General features: G+C 38.7%; 1 protein-coding gene across 3 annotated transcripts in view; it reads left to right on the top strand.

Moving 5' to 3' along the window:
* Positions 1–18,654, top strand: part of SNTG1 (syntrophin gamma 1) — a 532,439-nt gene that overhangs the window by 257,191 nt on the left and 256,594 nt on the right. For 2 of the 3 annotated variants that reach the window (XM_014577356.3, XM_006112171.4), the window contains one exon: positions 7,279–7,413. In XM_014577356.3, the coding sequence (XP_014432842.2) occupies positions 7,279–7,413 (135 nt within the window). Of the gene's footprint in view, positions 1–7,276; positions 7,414–12,406; positions 12,470–18,654 lie in introns of those variants that run through there. The other variant, XM_075920716.1, reaches the window with a different exon arrangement.

The following is an 18,654-nucleotide window of genomic DNA, read 5'->3' as shown; positions in this document are numbered from 1 at the left end:
AGTTTTGTTTGCCCATGCAACCAGCTATTCATTAGCTCCTCATTCTATACCTCTTCTCTGCACAAACCTACTCAGTCATCACTCACAGTTTTCTCCACATGTATCCAGCCAGTCTGTCCCATGTCCTTCACAAACATGTGCACCTATCCACTCACTGTTCCTTCCCTGGGTACATGCGGAACTAGGAATAATGGAAAGTGTTAGTTTAGGATCAATATTGAGAAACAGTTTGGGTACGTCTATACTAGCCCCCTAATCCGAACTAGGGAGGCTAATGAGGGTGACCGAAATTGCTAATGTAGCTGGTCGCCATTTTGGAAACTGACTAGCCCAAAGTAACTGCCCGCGTCTACACGCGGCAGAGAAACAGGATTCCGAGATAAACCCCTTAGTTCGAATTAACTGTTAAACCTCATTCCACAAGGAGTAACAGTTAATTCAAACTAAGGGGTTTATCTTGGAATCCCACTTCTCTGCCACGTGTAGATGTGGGCAGTTACTTCGGGCTAGTCAGTTTCCAAAATGGCGACCGGCCAGGATTATGCTAATCAAGCGTGGGATATTTAAATCCCGTACTTCATTAGCAATTTCGGTCACCCTCATTAGCCTCCCTAGTTCGAACTAGGGGGCTAGTGTAGACATACCCTTTCTTACAATTACATAGAATGGAATCTAAATATCTGAGAAGGGAAGCTGTGGAACCCTTTTAGTGTGTGTGTTTTTTTTGTTAGAATTTTAAAATTCCTTGAATATGGTTGGAACAATTCTCCACTGCTAGAGTTCTAGAGAGATGTTAGACCATGCAGTCCAACTCCTGAGATTCAACCAGGATTGTACTCGGGGGGGAGGTGGGAAGTACCTGAGGACTCCTCTGTTGGTTCAGAGACTGATAAGTATGGAAGAGTTCAAATGTTTGTTCAAAACATATCCAAAGTATCCGAACTGCTACTAAAAATTTCCCAAGGAGTTCTTGTTCATGAACTGTTTTGGTGTTGCAGGGGTAGGCAAAAATGAAGTGAGGAAAAATTAAGTAACATTTTTGTGTTCTCTAGAATTCATTTGATCATTCCTAATTAAATCCTTAGTTGGCTCTATGAGAATCTATCATCTTCCCGTGCACTGGTTTTTCCCTTTTACGTGTCTGTTAATGATACTCACAGGTAGGAGAGGAATGAAGGCAATGTAAAAGAGGATTTAATTTGGAGCTGTATTGAAAACCAGCTTTCATACCACAACACAATAGCTGCTTGTGCTTTGTTATATTTTAGAGTGTTCCATGTAAATTAAGACTGTGATCAATCTTTCAAAGGAGCAAAATGTTTTGTTATTCCCAGAGTTGTTTAGACTGAATAAACTCTGCCCACATGCATCTAGCTATTGACTTTTAATTTTATTGCAATACCTAATAGTGTCTACTTTCGTTATGTGCCACTTAATTCATGCAAAGGGAGCCTCTTTGTTTTGTGCACATTTTTTTCTGGAGATTTTTATTGGGTAATTGAGTCAGAAATATGCAGTCAAGTAAAGTGCAACTACTAAAAATAATGTATTAAAGGAAGAACTTATCCCGTTGCAAGCCGTAGATGTGGTGATGTTAAGCATTCAGTGCTATTGCTTGCTGCTATGAGAGATCCCCCCACAGGAAGAAATAGGGAGATCTGTCTGTGACAGAGTTTTCTTCCAGTGAGGAAATAAGTCACAGGGAGAATAATATAAGAGATTGCATTATATCTTTGGTGTAGACACTCTCCTATTTTGTGGAGGGACAGGTTCTCAATGGAAGTTTGGGTTAACTTATTGCTTTGTCTTAAAAATAATCTGCCCTGGGTTTTATGGGTATAGGCTCCCTTTACTATAGGAGCTTCTGACTATAAATGGGAGGATCTTTTGAGCTGTATTCTAGCCTTAGAGACTACAACTCCCATGATGCCTTGGAAAAGAGAGGGAAACTGTGTGCTCTTCCAGGCAGTGCAGGGAGAGAGCTGGGCTCCAATTTTGAGAGAAGGGCCAGATTGCTAGTGTAGAGCCTTTTCCAGTCCAGAGCTGCTGCTGGAAGCTAGAGCCTACTGCTGAGACCCTACTGGGGCTTTGATCTAGCCAGCTGACTAGGGACTGTTGGTGATTGTCCCTGGAGGAGAAAAACTCTGGCTGTGCCTGTGGCTAAGAAGGGCCAGCACAGGAGGTAACTGTGAGTAACTGTGGCTGTTTGGGAAAGTGCTCTGTGGGACAGAGCACAGAAGAAAGTCTGAATCCGCATCTTAAGAGAGCGGAAGTGATCTGCCCAGTGAGTCAGAGCTGATGTTAAAAACATCAGGCATTTGGGCACACAGGTGAGCATTGTTTGCTCCTGAGTAACCCAGGGAGGAAAGAGTGGGGTTACATGGGTAATAGACTAGCCCTTCCATTTCATCCATTCTGGCTCTTCCATTTAAAAGAAAGAGAAGTAAATGGTAGCACAGACACATAGTGGCTATGCTCTATGAAGGGTTCACAAAGTGAAGCTCCCATTAAGCTCACTGGGTGTTCTTTAGGTTGAACACTTACAAAATTGTGATCTCTAATATTTCCTTCTGTCACTTGTACAAAATTAATGATGCCACAAGCCCAGATAATAACACCGTAGATTGGGCAGTAGTGAGAGAACATTTTAACTTATTTGGTGGCCATATTTGAGTATAGCTGGTCAAAGATTTTAAAGAGATGTTTTCATAAAATGCATTTTTAATGAAAGCATTGACGTTGCATGTGTTTTTAAATCTTTGCAAAAATGCCGATGCTTTAATACATTGTTTTTGTCCAAATGTTATTGAAAAGATTAGCAAAATTTTTCATTTAACATAATTTAGCTTTCAGTAAATCAAAAATGTTTATAGCCTACTCAATAATGCTACAGAATAAATCATGAAAGCCTTTGAAATAACAAAAGGGTGGACTATTTGGAATGCTTCAAAATGAAAACAATTTATTACCCATTTCCCACACAAATAGGCTTTCATTTTATAGCCAAATCTAACGTTAAACAATTTCTCTGACATCCTCTTGGCCTGGGTCCCTTTCCAATGACAAGCACTGAAGAAAATAAAAAGCCTGGCTCTTTAGCCCTGTCCTTCAAGATGTCAATTACTTCCTACCTGCTATTCTTGAATGACAGCGGTCATCCTTTGCATGGGTCCTTATCCTCTCAATGAGAGATGGTGAGGTCAAGCACCAGCATATCTGTATTTTTGGTAATAGGGATTTGGTATGAAACGTGTATTTTGGACTTCCTCAATATTCTGGAGGAGTTTGCTGAATTGTGACAAAATCAGATCTATCATGGTTAGTTATAGGTGTGCAGCTGCTGTTCTGTTTCACCCATCAATACTTGGCATGATGAACTACACACTAGTTAGTGGCTTCCTTCCATCTGAGCCAGGCTGCTGCTTAGCTTGGGTCTGATGATGTGCCATATCTGATTCTATGGGTGTGATATTCCATGTGGTAGATTTGCCAGTTTGGCTTGGTCATATTTCTGAAGCTTTCATCACATGACAATCTTTAATGCAGGGGTGGGGAACCTTTTTTGGGTTGGGGCCACTGACCCACAGAAAAATAAGTTGTGGGCCACATACAAAAAACCCTCATTGATGTGGTCCCTTACTAAGAAGCAGAAAGATACTCTTCACAGTCCCCTTGCACACCAGAGCCTAGGATGGGGGCAGCCTCATAGATTTTGTATGCTCCAGCCATGAGAGGGATTGAGCACCAGCATGGGCTCCCTAATGCAATGGGGTGGTGCATGAGTTTCGGGGGCCAGATCCAGCCCCAGGCCTGAGGTTCCACACCCTTGTTTTAATGAAACCTTATCTTTAATTCCTGGAGTCTCCAGAACAATTCTGTAGGTTAGCAATCCTACATGGGAATTGAAACCACATTTAACTCTCCCAGTATAAGAGGGGGAGAGTTGCACATGTTCAGTTGCTGATTTTTGTGTCCTTTGTGCTGCAGCAGTAACAGAACAGGGTACATGCTAGTGTGGAGCAGTACAGCGAACACATTGGATCTCCAGAATCACTTCTAGGTCTTTCATTCTGTCTGGTTCCTCTAGCACAATGTTTCTCAAAGTGGTCCATGGACCCACTCTGAGAAAGCTGCTAATGGGTCACTCCAGTTTGTTTACCTACTGGCTCCACAGCCACGGTTCCCATTGGTGCCAATTTACCATTTGCTGCCAAGGGGAGCCACAGGAAGGAGCGGCCTGGGCCATGCCATTTCCTGTGGCGGCTCATGTTGGCTGCAAATGGTGAACCGGAGCTAATGTGAGCCGCGAGGCTCAGTGTTTGCTGTACCTGTATGTAGACAAACCAGAGTGGCCTTTTGGCAGCTTTCTCTGAATGGCTCTTTGGACCGTTTTGAGATACACTGCTCTAGCAGAGTAACAACATTTATCAAACTTCTTCCTGTCTTTTCAACTCATTTGTACATGCGTACTTATTTTCTGCACATTCTTGAAGTAAGGTTTCATCAGCTTATTACTGGAAGCTCCTCCTTAAAACCCATTAGTACTCTTAGTCCCTGAGGGAGCAGTTATATTTCCTCTCAACAGATTCAGTGGGCATCTCTATTTAGTTATCTCCTTAGCAGAGTGTCTACCAAAGCGCTACCATTTCCTTGACTTCTGCCCCTTCCCACACTGAGGAAAAGAAAACATTTTTTAAACCAAGCAGGTAGAATCCTACACATTTAGAAATCAGCGATCATTTTGCCATTGATATTATTGGGGCTAGGATTTCACTCCACTTGCTTTATTAGCATTGTACAGTTCTCCAGGTTCCTGGATTAGATCTCCCAAAATTAGAAGAATTCTGAGATAACTTGTTGCAGAAGTCAGCTGAAGTCTGAACCTTCTTACAGGCTCTACTTAACCCTTCAATGATATTCTCGATTGCTATCAAGAGAACTCTCTGGTAGTGTATGAAGAGTTGCTTAGTTACTCTCTAAAATAAGGACAATTTCATTCTGAAATACTTTTTTTTTTCATATGCACCTGCCACACCCCTGCTGATTGATTTTAAGGTGACATCTTTGGATTATATGGCTGAGCCCACCATGGATAGGAACTGCTCCTTATGTCTCTCCGGGATCTTGCGCAAAAATGGTTTTTTGTGCAAAACGGACACATCTACACTGCATGTTTTTGCATAGTCTCTTTTGACAAAACATGTACTGTAGACACAGCCTTACTGGTTAACCTTTTATATCCCTATTCTGGATGTGGTTACATGGCTTTTGGCAGTTACTGGGATTGTGCAAATATGTGTGCTAGAGGGGGAAAAAAAGGAGAAAAGTAATAGAAAAGAAAAATAAATGTTTTTCTGCTTCCTCAAGATTTTAAAGAGGGGTTTTTTTTGTTTTCCTTTTAATTTTGTAAAATTATCTTGATGGTATCCTTTTAATATCAATTTATAAACAATTTTCTCACACCAAAAAATCCTGTTGCACAGAAGAACTCTCATTTCCAGTCATTTTGGATGCAGGCATTGTATGAAATCTTGTACAGAGAAATTTTTACTGTGTATTTTCCACACAGACTCTGAGGTAAAGATTAATAAGTACCATATGCATACACCTCTTAGCCACTTCACTTCCAATACGTTTCAAGTATACTAGTAGAAGTGGTATAAGAGACATATTCACAATGCCAACGTGCATTAGTTTAAAAGCACCTTGATAGAAGTTAAATAATCCTAAACATTTTTTGACTTGTAACAGTGTTTTTAAATAAAAAAAAGTAAAAGCCATAGCATGAAGTAGGATATCAAAGGAAGCTAAGATCTATGATCTCTTTTTTTTCCTCCGTCTGCTTAACTGCAGTTTGCCCTGTTTGAAAAGTAAAACAAAAGCATAGGGTACACTGATTTAAATCATGTATTTAAACCAGCAATCAGGAAAACTTGATTTAAATATTTAATTTTAATTTTGTTTTGCATTTGAAATTTTTAGTTATTTTGCTAAAGGAAGGTTGATTCTTCTAATTGATTAGTAACAGCTGAAACCTGTTGATTTGCCTTTTACTGTAGCCTTTACACTAAATTTCGTAATTCTTTTTGATAATACAAGGAGACATGTCTATACACACTGATTTAAGCAATTATTGAGCTTAGCATACATTATTCAGATGAATAATTTTTATGTTTTTGTTTGAAAATGTTGAATAATGCATTTATTCACATAATGAGGAGGCGGAGATTTTTTTTATTTTTGTTTTCTGTCAAGATGCATTTGTTAGAAATTGAAATCCAATTATATATTCAAAACAGTATTTTAAAAGCTATAAATTAAATAAAACTACTTTAAACATGTAGATATATAAGGGAAAAAAGGAAGTTTATCAAAACATGTTTTGCATTTCAAGTTAACTAATCTGTTAAATAAAACATATATTCTCTATAGTGGGAACCGGACTGATTGTTTCTTCTCATCATGTCCTTCAAGATTTTAAAACTAGTGGAACGCATCATCTCACACTCACATGCTATTCATAAATTGGAAGAGGAAAATAAGCCTTCCTTCTTTTTAAATTCCCAATCAGTTTCTCAACTATAAATGAAGTAATTATTTAATTGAGTTAGATGAATAAATTGAAATGAACAGAGGATGGTACAACAGTATAAAAAATTGGCCTATCACTTTAAACTCTGGTTCCAGGCACTTAGCCTATCATTTCTACCAGGTCATTGTTTTGATTTTCTTTCAAACTTCATCAGCAAGCATGTAATGCTCAAATATTATTTTTGTTCATTTAAATGATGTTTATCCATTCTGCAAAGGCATGAATGAAGTACCCTTCATATAAACTAGATATTGTACATGGCAATATTGGCTTTTGTAAATTACTCTTTATTTATATATGATTATTTTGGAGATGTTAAATTAAGTTTATTTCTTTTGGTTAGATGCTATTCTTATCTCATGAGCAGATGGATAAGGCATCCAACAATTAATTATCTGACACCAAAGTATATGTTCTCACTGAAGCTATTGACAAAGATTGTATTAATTCATCAGCAAGGTCAGGCCCACAATATTTAAAAAAAGTCAACAGTAGCCAACTGCTACAAGTAACTATGATAATCTCATGTACCTGTTTGTGATAACTGAATTCAGTATTTTCAAGTTAAGGTGGCTCCATTATAAATAACCTAAGAAATATCAATGTATCTGCTTTATAATATGGGCATTCCTGATGATAAAATTTGGAAACTAAGCAAATTTTTCTCTCTGTTCCTTCCTTTGAAGACAAAGACAGGGATTTGTTTGCTGCAGGATGGTAATCAGGAGCCTTTCAAAGTGCGACTGCACTTAGCCAAAGATATTTTGATGATCCAGGAGCAGGATGTGATCTGTGTGTCTGGTGAGCCTTTCTATTCTGGTGTAAGTAGTCTTTTATTTCTTCCATAAAGGATTATTATATAAATGAAATAATAGTGTATAGACTTTATAATTCACCCAACTTTGTCTTCACTTTGAAGGAGCTCTGCCTAAGCATATGTAAATGTGGTATCTTACGTTAATAGCTATGGATACTAGGTTAGGAAGAAGCTGCCATATGTAGCAGTACAGTGTGCCCTTCACTACTTAGTCATGGGGTATTGTTTGAGTGCTGAAATCATCATAACTTAGGACCACTGGGTAACATATAAATGGTATGGCTAATTTTTTTGTGTGTCACAATCCAAGTAGTACACATCCTCGAGAGTAATTATACATGTGAGCTGCTAGTTTAAAGTCAATGGACTAATCACATTCTAAAAGTTATTCGTCTTGTTAGGTGCTTTGATGGATCAGGATCTATGAATGATGCCCTCTGCTGCTATTGGTTGCATAATATAGTACCATGACACTGGACTTTATTTTCAGGTTCTGTGTCCATGCACTGGCTATCACTTTGAGTTCAACTATAGTGGTGTATTAGTGATAGGAGTCATTATCTTCAATCCAATATTTCTAATCACTGAGTCTTCCACATATAATATGTTATTATAGTTTGTTGGTGGTAGATAGAATTACTAGAAGTACTTGCATTTAAGTGCCATATTGATATAAGGGGCTTGAACCAATTTGGTTCTGTAGTTTAATGGTATACTGTAGACATTACTCTAGAGAGCCTTAGAAATTGTTAGTTCAAAAACCTAAAGTAAGGATATTATTCTCTGACAGACTTCTGTACATGGGTTATATATTTTTATTATATTTTAGAAGATGGTTCCAGAGCTCATGAAACTAGTTACTATTCATTTCCATTGACTTTTGCAATGGAGACTGTAATTATATTTTAAGAGATTTTTTTAAGGTTTACTCCCAACAGTTATAAATGCTTCCTTCTCCTGTTCAACTAAATGAAGCTATCAAAAGATTTCATGTAGCATCTTGCACAGGGTCTGTCTGTCAGTTTTCTAGGATTGATGTATGTATTAATTAATAATAATTGCTGTTGTAACCCTGTATTTTATCTCTGTATAAAATTGCAGTACCTGTCACATTCTGGGGTGCAATCCAGGCCAGTGAGCGGTTGTGTCACCATCTACCGCATAATCTTGAATACCTTACAATGCTTTGCTGTTGTAGCTTCTAGCCTGTACTGTTCCCAAATAGCCTACTAGCATGCAGGTCACAAGCTGAGTGTCTGTGTGCTAGATAGGCCTGGTTCAGCAGTTCTGACTCATAGCTACACTTTAGGTCTACAGCCCATAACTTCCACTCTGACTTTCACCAGCCTTGGTTAATAATTGCATGGTGACCTCAACACACTCCCAGTCCCCAATCTTCTCCAAACATCTGTTTTCTGCAATGAGTAGTCCTCTTCTGGACAGGTTCAAATAATAAGGCTCATTGGCCATTTGAGAAATATGTATTCAAATGTATTAAATAAATTGGAGTTACCACACAGTTCATTTTCAACACAGCACTGGTTTGACTTACATGAAAACTAAAATAAGTTTATTGCCAAAAGAAAATAGGATTGTACATGAATTCAGCTATAAGAGAGATTAGAAATGGAAGCAGCAGATTAAAGTGAAAACAGCCAGTTAACTGTCTAAAACTTCATCTAGTGAGTTTTAGTTTAAGGCTTTGTTCAAGATGGCCTTTCTCCCCACAGCCTTCCAGCAAGATAGTGACTGAATCCCTCCTTGGTCAGGATTTCTCCCAAAGATGCAGCAGTCTTTGTCTTCTTGGGTGAAAGACAGAACTTGAAGATTCCTGCCCCTTTGTTTCATAGTCCAGTGCACCTGTGAAGTGGATTCTTCAGAAGGTTACCCCTCCAAGTAAAGTTAATTGAAGCAGCAAGGAAGATAAGATGGAGTGGGGGGAGAGTGAAAGAAGCACCACAGTCGTCTTATCTCTACTTACGTTTGCTGAAATGCAATTGTTCTGTCTCCTGCCATCTCTGTCTCTTGCTGTCTGAGACCATAGTCACTCTTTAGATATAAATTGAGGTAAACACAAATATCTTTGGTTAGGATAGATCTGTTTAATAATTTTTGCCAAGGCTAGTTGGATAGAATTTATGACTTTGGGTGTGTCTACACTGCAGGGCTTAACTCAAAATAATCTACGCAAATAGAGCTACGTCAATTGTGTATCTTATTTCGAAATACGGAGCATCTATGCAGCACTTCTTTTGAAATAGAGCACTCTTCCTCTGACTTTCCTTATTCCTTGTACGTTGAGGGTTATAGGAGTCAGAGTAAGAAATACTCCAGCTTGACGGTATTTTGACATTATTTCGAAATAACTGCCTGAAGTATAGACACGGACTAAGTTATTTTGGAATAGCGCTAGTTATTTTGAAAAGCATTGCAGTGTAGATGTACTCTTTATGTATAATGTCAATACATACATATAGCCTTGATATTATTGACCAGTGAGTTATTAGTTTTCAAGGCATATTTTGTACAAAGATTGTTACAATAGTATGTAAGAATATACAAACAGGCGTAGTGCATCAGACCACAGGTCCATCTGGCCCAGCATCTTGTCTTCTGATGGTAGCTAATGCAGTGTGCTTCATTGGAAATGAACAGAGCATTTCATAATCATCATCCCCTATCGCCCATTCCAAACTTTTGTCAAACAGAGGCTAGGGATGCCACCTATGCCCCATTCTGGATAATAGTTATTGATGGGCCAGCCCTCCATGAATTTACCTAGTACTTTTGACCATATTATAGTCTTGGCCTTTTCGGTGTCCTCTGGCAAAGAGTTCAACAAGTTGACTGCATCGTGGGAAGAAATGCTTCCTTTTGTTTGTTTTAAACCTGGTATCTGTTAATTTCATTTGTTGACTCCTAGTTCTTGTGTTATGAGGAGTAAATAACACTTCCTTTTTTACTTTCTTCATACCAGTCATGATTTTATAGACCTCTAACATATCCCCCTTTAGTCATCTTTTTCCTAGTCTTATTTCTCTCTCCTCATATGGAAGCTGTTCCATTTCCTTAATCTTTTTTCTGTACAGTTTCCAATTCCAATATATTTTTTGATATATGGTGACCATATCTGCACACAGTATGCAGGATACAAGTGTGCCATAAATTTATATAGAGGCAATAAGTTATCTTCTGTCTTGTGCAGGGTGCAAATATGGAGATGCATTCAGTTATAACTCCCTAGAATGTTAGCCACTAGCTGAATCAAAGGCAGCAGCTTAGAACCTTCTTTCCTGGAAAGGGATCTGCCACCATATTTACTTTTCCTTTTTACAGGTATAATCTCCATATCATAGTCTTAGGGTACATCTACACAGCAGTGTTATTTCAGAATAACTGATGTTATTCCAAAATTACGTAGTGCGCGTCTACACCATAAGCAGTTATTTCAAAATAATGTTGTGTTGAAGGACTTCTTACTCTGACTCCTGTAACCCTCATTTCATAAGGAATAAAGGAAGTTGAAGGAAGAATGTTCTTCTTTCAACCTCCTGCTGTATAGACAGCACCAAAAGTAGAGTTAAGCTATTTTGACTTAAGCTACGCAATTGATGTAGCTGAAGTTGCGTAGCTTAATTTTACTTTAGCCCTGTTGTGTGGACGTACTCTTAGAGCTCTACCAGAGTAGCTTGGAATTGCATTTAGTTTTGTGTAAACTGACTAATGTATAATTGAGTACCTTGATTTTTTCCGTTCAAAAGGATAGGGTTGTAATTGCTTGACTGTCCACATAATGACATAATATTCTTTCTCTATGGCAGAATAATTCAGTTCAGTGAGTGTCAGTTTCTTCCTTCAAGAAACAATGGAGTATTTCTTCTTGTTCTCCCCGAGTGTATTATTACTAACTTTAAACCAGTGTCTGATGCATCCATACACAGCTCAATCATTTTGTCAAAATCAGAATAGGCTTTTCGGACAAGAAGACGCTCAAGGTTTGATAGGCATGCTGATAGGCTGGTTGTGAGTGGCCCATAATCAAAACTACAGCAACCAAACATTGCGAGATACCTGCCGGTACAGGGCAGAGGGTGACAACATCCCTAACTAGTCTGAATTATACCCCACCTCCCCGAGTCATTTGTTTACGTAACAACATAAAAAGCGCATACCATAATCAGCCTATAATATAATCAGTATTAAAATAATTCTCCTGGATCTCTACCCCCAAAATAAATTACTCTCCTCTCTCTACCAACCCTCTCAGACAAAAATGTCTGTGATTGAACTATTGAGAGGTGTACGAGAACCAATTAATGGAAACCAAGGTGTTTAAGTCCCCTTCACATCTTTAAAAATCTCAATATGATTAAACAAATAGGGTTCCTTATGTAATTGAAAGAATATGAACACACTCCCTATGCATAGTTTGGTTATTTGCATGCACAGTGTAATTTGTTCAGTCCTGTATGAATGAAGTGTGTATATCACTGTTCACTGATTTGGTTTGTGTACTCTATAAGGACTGTGGCTGTTACTTTCAGCAGCTCTGGAGTGCTGTATTAAAATCTGTGGCTGTCCCTTCCATTCCATAGACTACCCTCAGCAGCACATTGAGCTTCTGTGCACCCAGGCAGAAGGTTGCCCACTTAATTGCACCACACTGCAGCACTGCCACTTTGCCAGGCCAATACTGGGTTTATTTATTTAAAATATTTTTATCACTTCCAAAATGGCTTTAATTAATATGCTGTAGCATCTGTTACTTATGCTGAACTTGGCATTTTAAATAACTTCATGGCATGTCTATTTAATATTTTTCATTAAACATGAAGGGTTTACCCTACAGTTGTCGTCTTCTGTCTTTTCAGAAGATTATTGTAAAAGTTAACAAATGATTTGCTAACAGTCCTGTCCCTGATTAATTGCCTCGTTTATATCAATATGCCTATGCTTTATATCAATGTGGTGATGAGGATTTTCTATTCTCTTGGCAGTGCCACTGTGGGGCTAGACACTTTTGAGCCCTTTACCATGATTTCGTCTGGGATTAAGACAAGGTACTAAATCAATAGGTTAATTCTAACTAAGGATGATCAACGTTTCACAGACTGTTAACTACCTTTTGTCATAGACAATTTAAATAATCTTGAATCATGTGCTCTAAGATGATTAAACTGGTCCCATGGGGCTCCTCCTCTTGTACTCAGTAGATTTTTTCTGTTTAGTTCTTGCTGAGTGTTAAGGTGTTCTTTCTATGCCATTCTAGTTAATATGAATGATATAAATCCCTTTGAAAACATAGCTACTATAAATGGATCTGTTCTGATCTGTATCCAATACTGAACCATCTATAAATCATATTATAAAGGAAATATATGTATTGTAAGTGAAGAACAATAATACAATTAAACTTTACAAATCAGTAGACATAGTAGCAACCACTTGTGATCCTTTATACATGCATCTTTAAAATCAATTGTAAAATGCATGTTACAATCAGATTATGCTACTCTTACAAATAGAACAATGCCTTCGTTTGGTCCCAGTTCAGAAACTTTTATATTTAGGAAGTCATCGTAAGCACATTCTTAGCTTTCAAGTGAGGAACCTATTTATGTGCCTTCCTGAATAGGGACAGACTTCAGTAGATATGAAAGTGACTTCCGGGTACTCCAGAAATAGTGTCATAGATATCAATGAGACATGCTGTGCATTGCGATACTAGTTCATATAAAAAGTCTCAGAGGGGTAGGTGTGTTGATCTATGACCCACTTCCACCCTGTCATGATTTGCTTCATTAACTCATGCAACTTCTTCCCTATATATACTCCTGTTTCTGTTACTTCCACTCTAATTCACCTGATGAAGTGGGTTTTACCCAAAGAAACTTAGGCCCTAATAAATCTAAAGTGCCACAAGACTCCTCATTACTTCATATGAATGATTAGCTATTAGAATGGATTCCACTTAATGTTTATTGCAGAAGATGTTTTAGTGTCCAAATGTTAGGGAAATACGCAAGAACCTTTTTCTTTCTTTGGCTATAGAAGGCTAAAGCATCAAATTAATTTAAAAATGAAATGTGAATAAAGTAGTGTTAATCCTTCAAGAAGAGTTTTTCTTTCTCTAGCACCTTGTAATAAAAGTATTAGTGTTAGGTAAGAAAGTTTTGTGAAATTCCAAGGGAAAAGGGTGATAGCTTCACTAGATCAATTGGCTCACCAAATCAACAGTTTTTATTAGTGGCACTCATAGTTATCTGTGGTGAAAAGAATATAAAATTAAGATTGATGATTATTTGGTAAAATGGTAAGATATATTTGGAAAAAACAATGCTTTTCAAGTACTGGACTATCAAAGAATGCCAGTTTATGGTATGAAACAGTATTGCAATCTTAAACGTAAAAAGATGTACTTGCAATTTGCAGAAACTTTCATGATTGCTGAAGACGCTAGCAGAGTAATAGTTAGAATAATGAGGCTTTTTATTTAAAAAACCCAACAAATTAAAACTGAATCAACAAATCTAAACTAAACAAACCCTCAGTTGTGTCAGATATAATTTATATAATAATAATTGTTATAAATGACAGAAAATAGAGAAAACTTTTTCCCCAAAAATTGTTTGCTGCTAGAATGACAATAAAATTAACTTGCAAGAGACTTGCTTTTAAACAAAAAAGACAAAATATTGCACAGGTGGTAGAAGACTCAGGTCTCATATGGATCAGCCCTTAAATCCAAAATTCAATTTGTTCAGGCTTGCAGATGGATAGTCTGCTCTAAGGTAAATTGTGGCCATGAACACCGAACTGTGGCCATTGGAAACTGTAAGTGGCCATGCCTGTGGAAGCTCAGGTAAACAAAGCATTTAGTAGCCCCCCATTGGCTAACCCAGATGAACCACATGCAGCATGAATGCTGGAGGTTCCTCTCCCATGCTTATGAGTTTGGACTTCAGGGGCTAAATTTATACTGCAAGGCTATGTCTATACTACAGACAAGATCGAAGCAGCTGCAGTCAATCTTCCAGGATTTGAATTAGCGGGTGTAGTGAAGACACACTAATTTGAACTGAGAGGGTGCTTCCATTGATGCTGATAGTACTGCTTCTATGAGGAGTAAGGGAAGTCGAAGGAAAGGGTGCACCAAAATCTGAGTTAAGATACTTTGACTTAAGTGACACAATTAAAATAGCTGAAGTTGCATATCTTAATTGGAACTTATCCCCTAATGTAGACCAGACCTAAAAAAATTAACAAATCATATGCCCCACAAAAGGGGTATCCAAAGTACTCAGGTCAGAATAAATGTTTGAAGTGACCAAGAGGGAATAGAAGGCAACATATTTCTTGGGCCACAAGAAGATGTGCTTGATGATAGCATCCTACAACAACAGCATTTTATGAAAAAACACTAATTCACCAAGAAAAGGAGTCACCAAGTTCTCTAGCATCTGTCTTGTTGTTTCTGTAATAAATGTTATTAATACCTACCCTGAAAGAGTTTTTGCAGAAGTGGATTCCCATATCAGTCTAGAAAATCAACAATATGAAAACTTAATACCTTAAAAAAATATCTGTTGCCAGGCATTTCTTCTTTTTCTGTAAGACTGTTATGAAAATAGTGTATTCAGGCTGACAAAGTATTGCTAAAATTCTACAACACAAGGCACTGATTTCTGGTATTCTGAAGTGCTTTCTCTGAAGTTCAGGAGTGCACCATAAAGTCCTAGGGTGGACTGCAATGGTATTTCTTGAACTTGTCCTCATTATTAAAGTATTATAGCAAGCATTATTGATGACCATTAGTGATTTTTCTAGATTTAGTGGCAGCATAAATGCTTTGAAATCCAAGGGACATTAGTATAAGTCCCACCAGGATTCAAATCCTTTCCACAGTGACAAAACACAGGTGACTGATTCCATTTGCCTGGTCTGATACTGTGTTGTCGAATAGTAAGCTAATATTAAATTTTTGCAGCATTCTGTGATTAAGGATCTTTTGGTTAGATTCACAGGGGCAATGTTTAGTTAGTTAATATTTTGAATGTTAATTACTAATTTTGGAATTAAGACACGCTTTTGGAAAACAGTTCCTTGGAATATGATAGCACGGTCCATCCATCACTGTCTATGGGGTTTGATTTACAAACATATTTAAAGGGAGTATTTTCCCCATTTAATAGATGAAAAATCTGAGGCACCAAAGAGTATCTGTTTATAACACCAGAGACGACAACATTGTCACTGTAATTAATATAAACCAAATCTCCTGATTCCCACTCATAAGCATTAATCACAAGGACATACTATTTTTTGTCACCAGAGTAAGTAATTAACATCACAAATCTCTATATATTTCTTCTTCTTTTCAATCTGGCTCTTGTGAAAACAAGTGGTTTCATAGCTTCATAGACAAAAGCTTCATGCTTGTTTTAGAATAGAAATGAACAAATTATAGATAATTTCTTTGATTAATTTTACCTCTCTTTTTTTGTAGAGACTCCACAAACACCACTATTCCTTGAAATTATTTGTTTCAAAAAAATAATAATTTTTTGTTTCTTTAAATTGAAAATTCAGACTGTTGCTTAGTTGTGACTAGTCAGGTAAATCATATCATATTATTTCCCTTTCCTTACACATTCTAGTTTTGGACATTTGTGAAAAATGAATTTTAATGTCGTCCATGAGTATTTGAGCAGGTAAGCTAAAAAATTAGCATCAGGTACAAGAATAATCTCTCGCTATATAATTTTCTTTCCTGACATGCAACAGAATGACATCATTAGGTTCTCTGGCTACAAAAGCTGCCAGAGAGAGGGGAGTTGGCGAGCATAGCGAGCAGCGGACACAGTCCCCTAGTAAAGAGTTAATAATTTAGAAGGATAAACATTAGCAAAGGAAATTTGTTCAAATTTCAGAACTTTTTTTGTTAATATTACTTTAGTTCTGAAGCTTAATACAGCTTAGACAGTGCCATTAACAGCTTTCTTAAACCTGAGCAAAAAGGCAATTCATCCTTGGTTTCTCTACTGAAATTGGCAGTAAAGATGCCAGTTATGATGGTGATTTTTGTCATGTGGGTGTCTAACAGCTAGGAAGAAGACTGAGGCTGTAAACACTTTGCACTAAAGCCATCAAAAAGCCATCAGCTGGCTGTAACTGTGATTCTTTTCCAGTTTTGCACAAGTTTTAACGAATGATACAGAGCTGAGTGATCTAAACAGCTATTGTCTAGCGACAATCCAATCCCCTCTCTGTTTTTCCTTTTTTATATTGAAAAATTCAACTCACTAAAACAATACATTGACATTTCAAAATAGAATTGCCTTTAGCTAGGCCAAATGTGAAAGATCAAAATAGCCTACCTCTTCTCACAGAAATCGAGTCTTTTCTTTTAACAGAAAATCTAATGACAACCACTCCCCCAAAAAACTTTCAAAGGCCAAAGTATCATTAATTAGTATAGTCTGTGAAGAACGTTCTCACTAAGGCTATTTCTATACTGGTTTTTTTTTTGTGGAAGAGGATATGCAAATGGCATGCTCATTTGCAGATCTTCTTCCAATTCTTTTTGTGGAAGAGGTTTTGCAACTAAAAAGCCTCATGTAGACGGGGTCATTTATCAGAAAAACACCCTTTTTTTGCAAGATCCTGTAAACCTCAATTTTTGAGGAATAAGGGATCTTGCAAAAAATAGATTTTTTTCCCCCAACAAATGGCCCTGTCTACACTTGGCTTTTTAGTGGCAAAACCTCTTCTGCCAAAAGAATTGGTAGAAGATATGCAAATGAGCATGCTATTTGCATATCCTCTTTGGCAAAAAACCCTGCAGTATACACATAGCCTCAGTATCAGATGTTCAGGTGAAGAATGACTGTGTGTATTTTTGATTGGTTGGTTGGTTGGTTTTTAATATACAACATCTAGTGTCTATGAAAGAAACTGGATAGACCGCTTTGGACTCTGAGAAACTGAGTTGAGCACTCCTAACTAAGGACCTATGCTTAATAATGACTTTTTTAAATATGAGAACAAGCAGAAGGCTGAATGGTTAGGTTCACTGAGGCCAATTTATACAAACTGTAGAGCACATGGTAGTCTAGGCCAGTGGTTTCCAACCTTTTTAATACCGTGGACCGGCAAACCCATTCACAAACTTTTGGCAGATCAGTAACATTTTATTTGCATATTTATTATGCAGTCGCCATGTGACAGGCATCTGCCACACCTGAAGCCAGCTGTTTGCGATGGATCTGGGAGCTGGGGTTCACCACTGCCCCATGAACTCCCCCAGAGTCAGTCCTAACCCCTAGAGCCCCCCTCTCCTCCACTACTCCACCAGCAACAGCCTCTGACCCCAGAGTCCCCTGCATCCAACCCCCCTTGAGCCAGCCCCCCATCCCAAACACCTCAGTGCAAACCCCCCACCACCAGACCTCCCCAGCGCCTCCTGTTTCCAGAACCCCACCTCACCCAACCCCTCAGAATTCCCCCCATGCTAGCCCCTAAGCCCCAATATTAGCCCCATCCCCAGAGTCCCCCAGTGCCAGCCCTGTCCCAATAGCCCTCCCACTACTAGGCCTGCCACCAGAATCCCTAGTGCTAGCTCCCCACTCCAGATGCCCCAGTGCCCCACAGTGTCAGTTCCCCACCTCTTAGAGCCCCCCATCCCCAGACCCTGACAGTTGCCTGGGTCATGGCTGCTGTAAGGCTGCTCTGCCGTGCTCCATGAGGCTCTCCTGTCATGCAGCGAATCACTCTGCTGCGTCCGGAAGGACACTGCGCCCCTATGGCTGAGAGGTGAGGCAAAACACAATTCTTATAATAGCTGTGGCAGGAGGGGAGATGCTGTACCCTAGACCCAGTCTTCAGAGCCACCGCAGCCCAGCAGTTCGCAGCCTGGAACCGGTCTGCAGACCAGCAATTGGGAACCACTGGTCTATGCCAATCATTCTCCTTCAATGTAAGTGTGGAGGAGCTGGGAGCACCACTAGACCCAAACCTCCACTAAAATCTGCCCCCATCCCCGTAGCCCACTCTCATACCCAGGGCAAAGGGAGCAGTTGCCTCAGGGCCCGGCAATTCTAAAGGACCCTGGGCTCCTGATCTTGCCACCACTACAGCAGCAGCTGTGGCACCTGGACCCTGGAATGCCGTGCAGCACACTCTGGGAACTGTAAGGGCTGGAGGGAAGGGACACCAGAGTGGCATGCTCTGGGCTGGCATCCCTGGC

The sequence above is a fragment of the Pelodiscus sinensis genome, chromosome 2 (assembly GCF_049634645.1).
Source record: "Pelodiscus sinensis isolate JC-2024 chromosome 2, ASM4963464v1, whole genome shotgun sequence".
Lineage (NCBI taxonomy): Eukaryota > Metazoa > Chordata > Testudines > Trionychidae > Pelodiscus > Pelodiscus sinensis.
The sequence above is the reverse complement of the archived record's forward strand: the minus strand, read 5'-3'. Positions and strand labels throughout refer to the sequence as shown.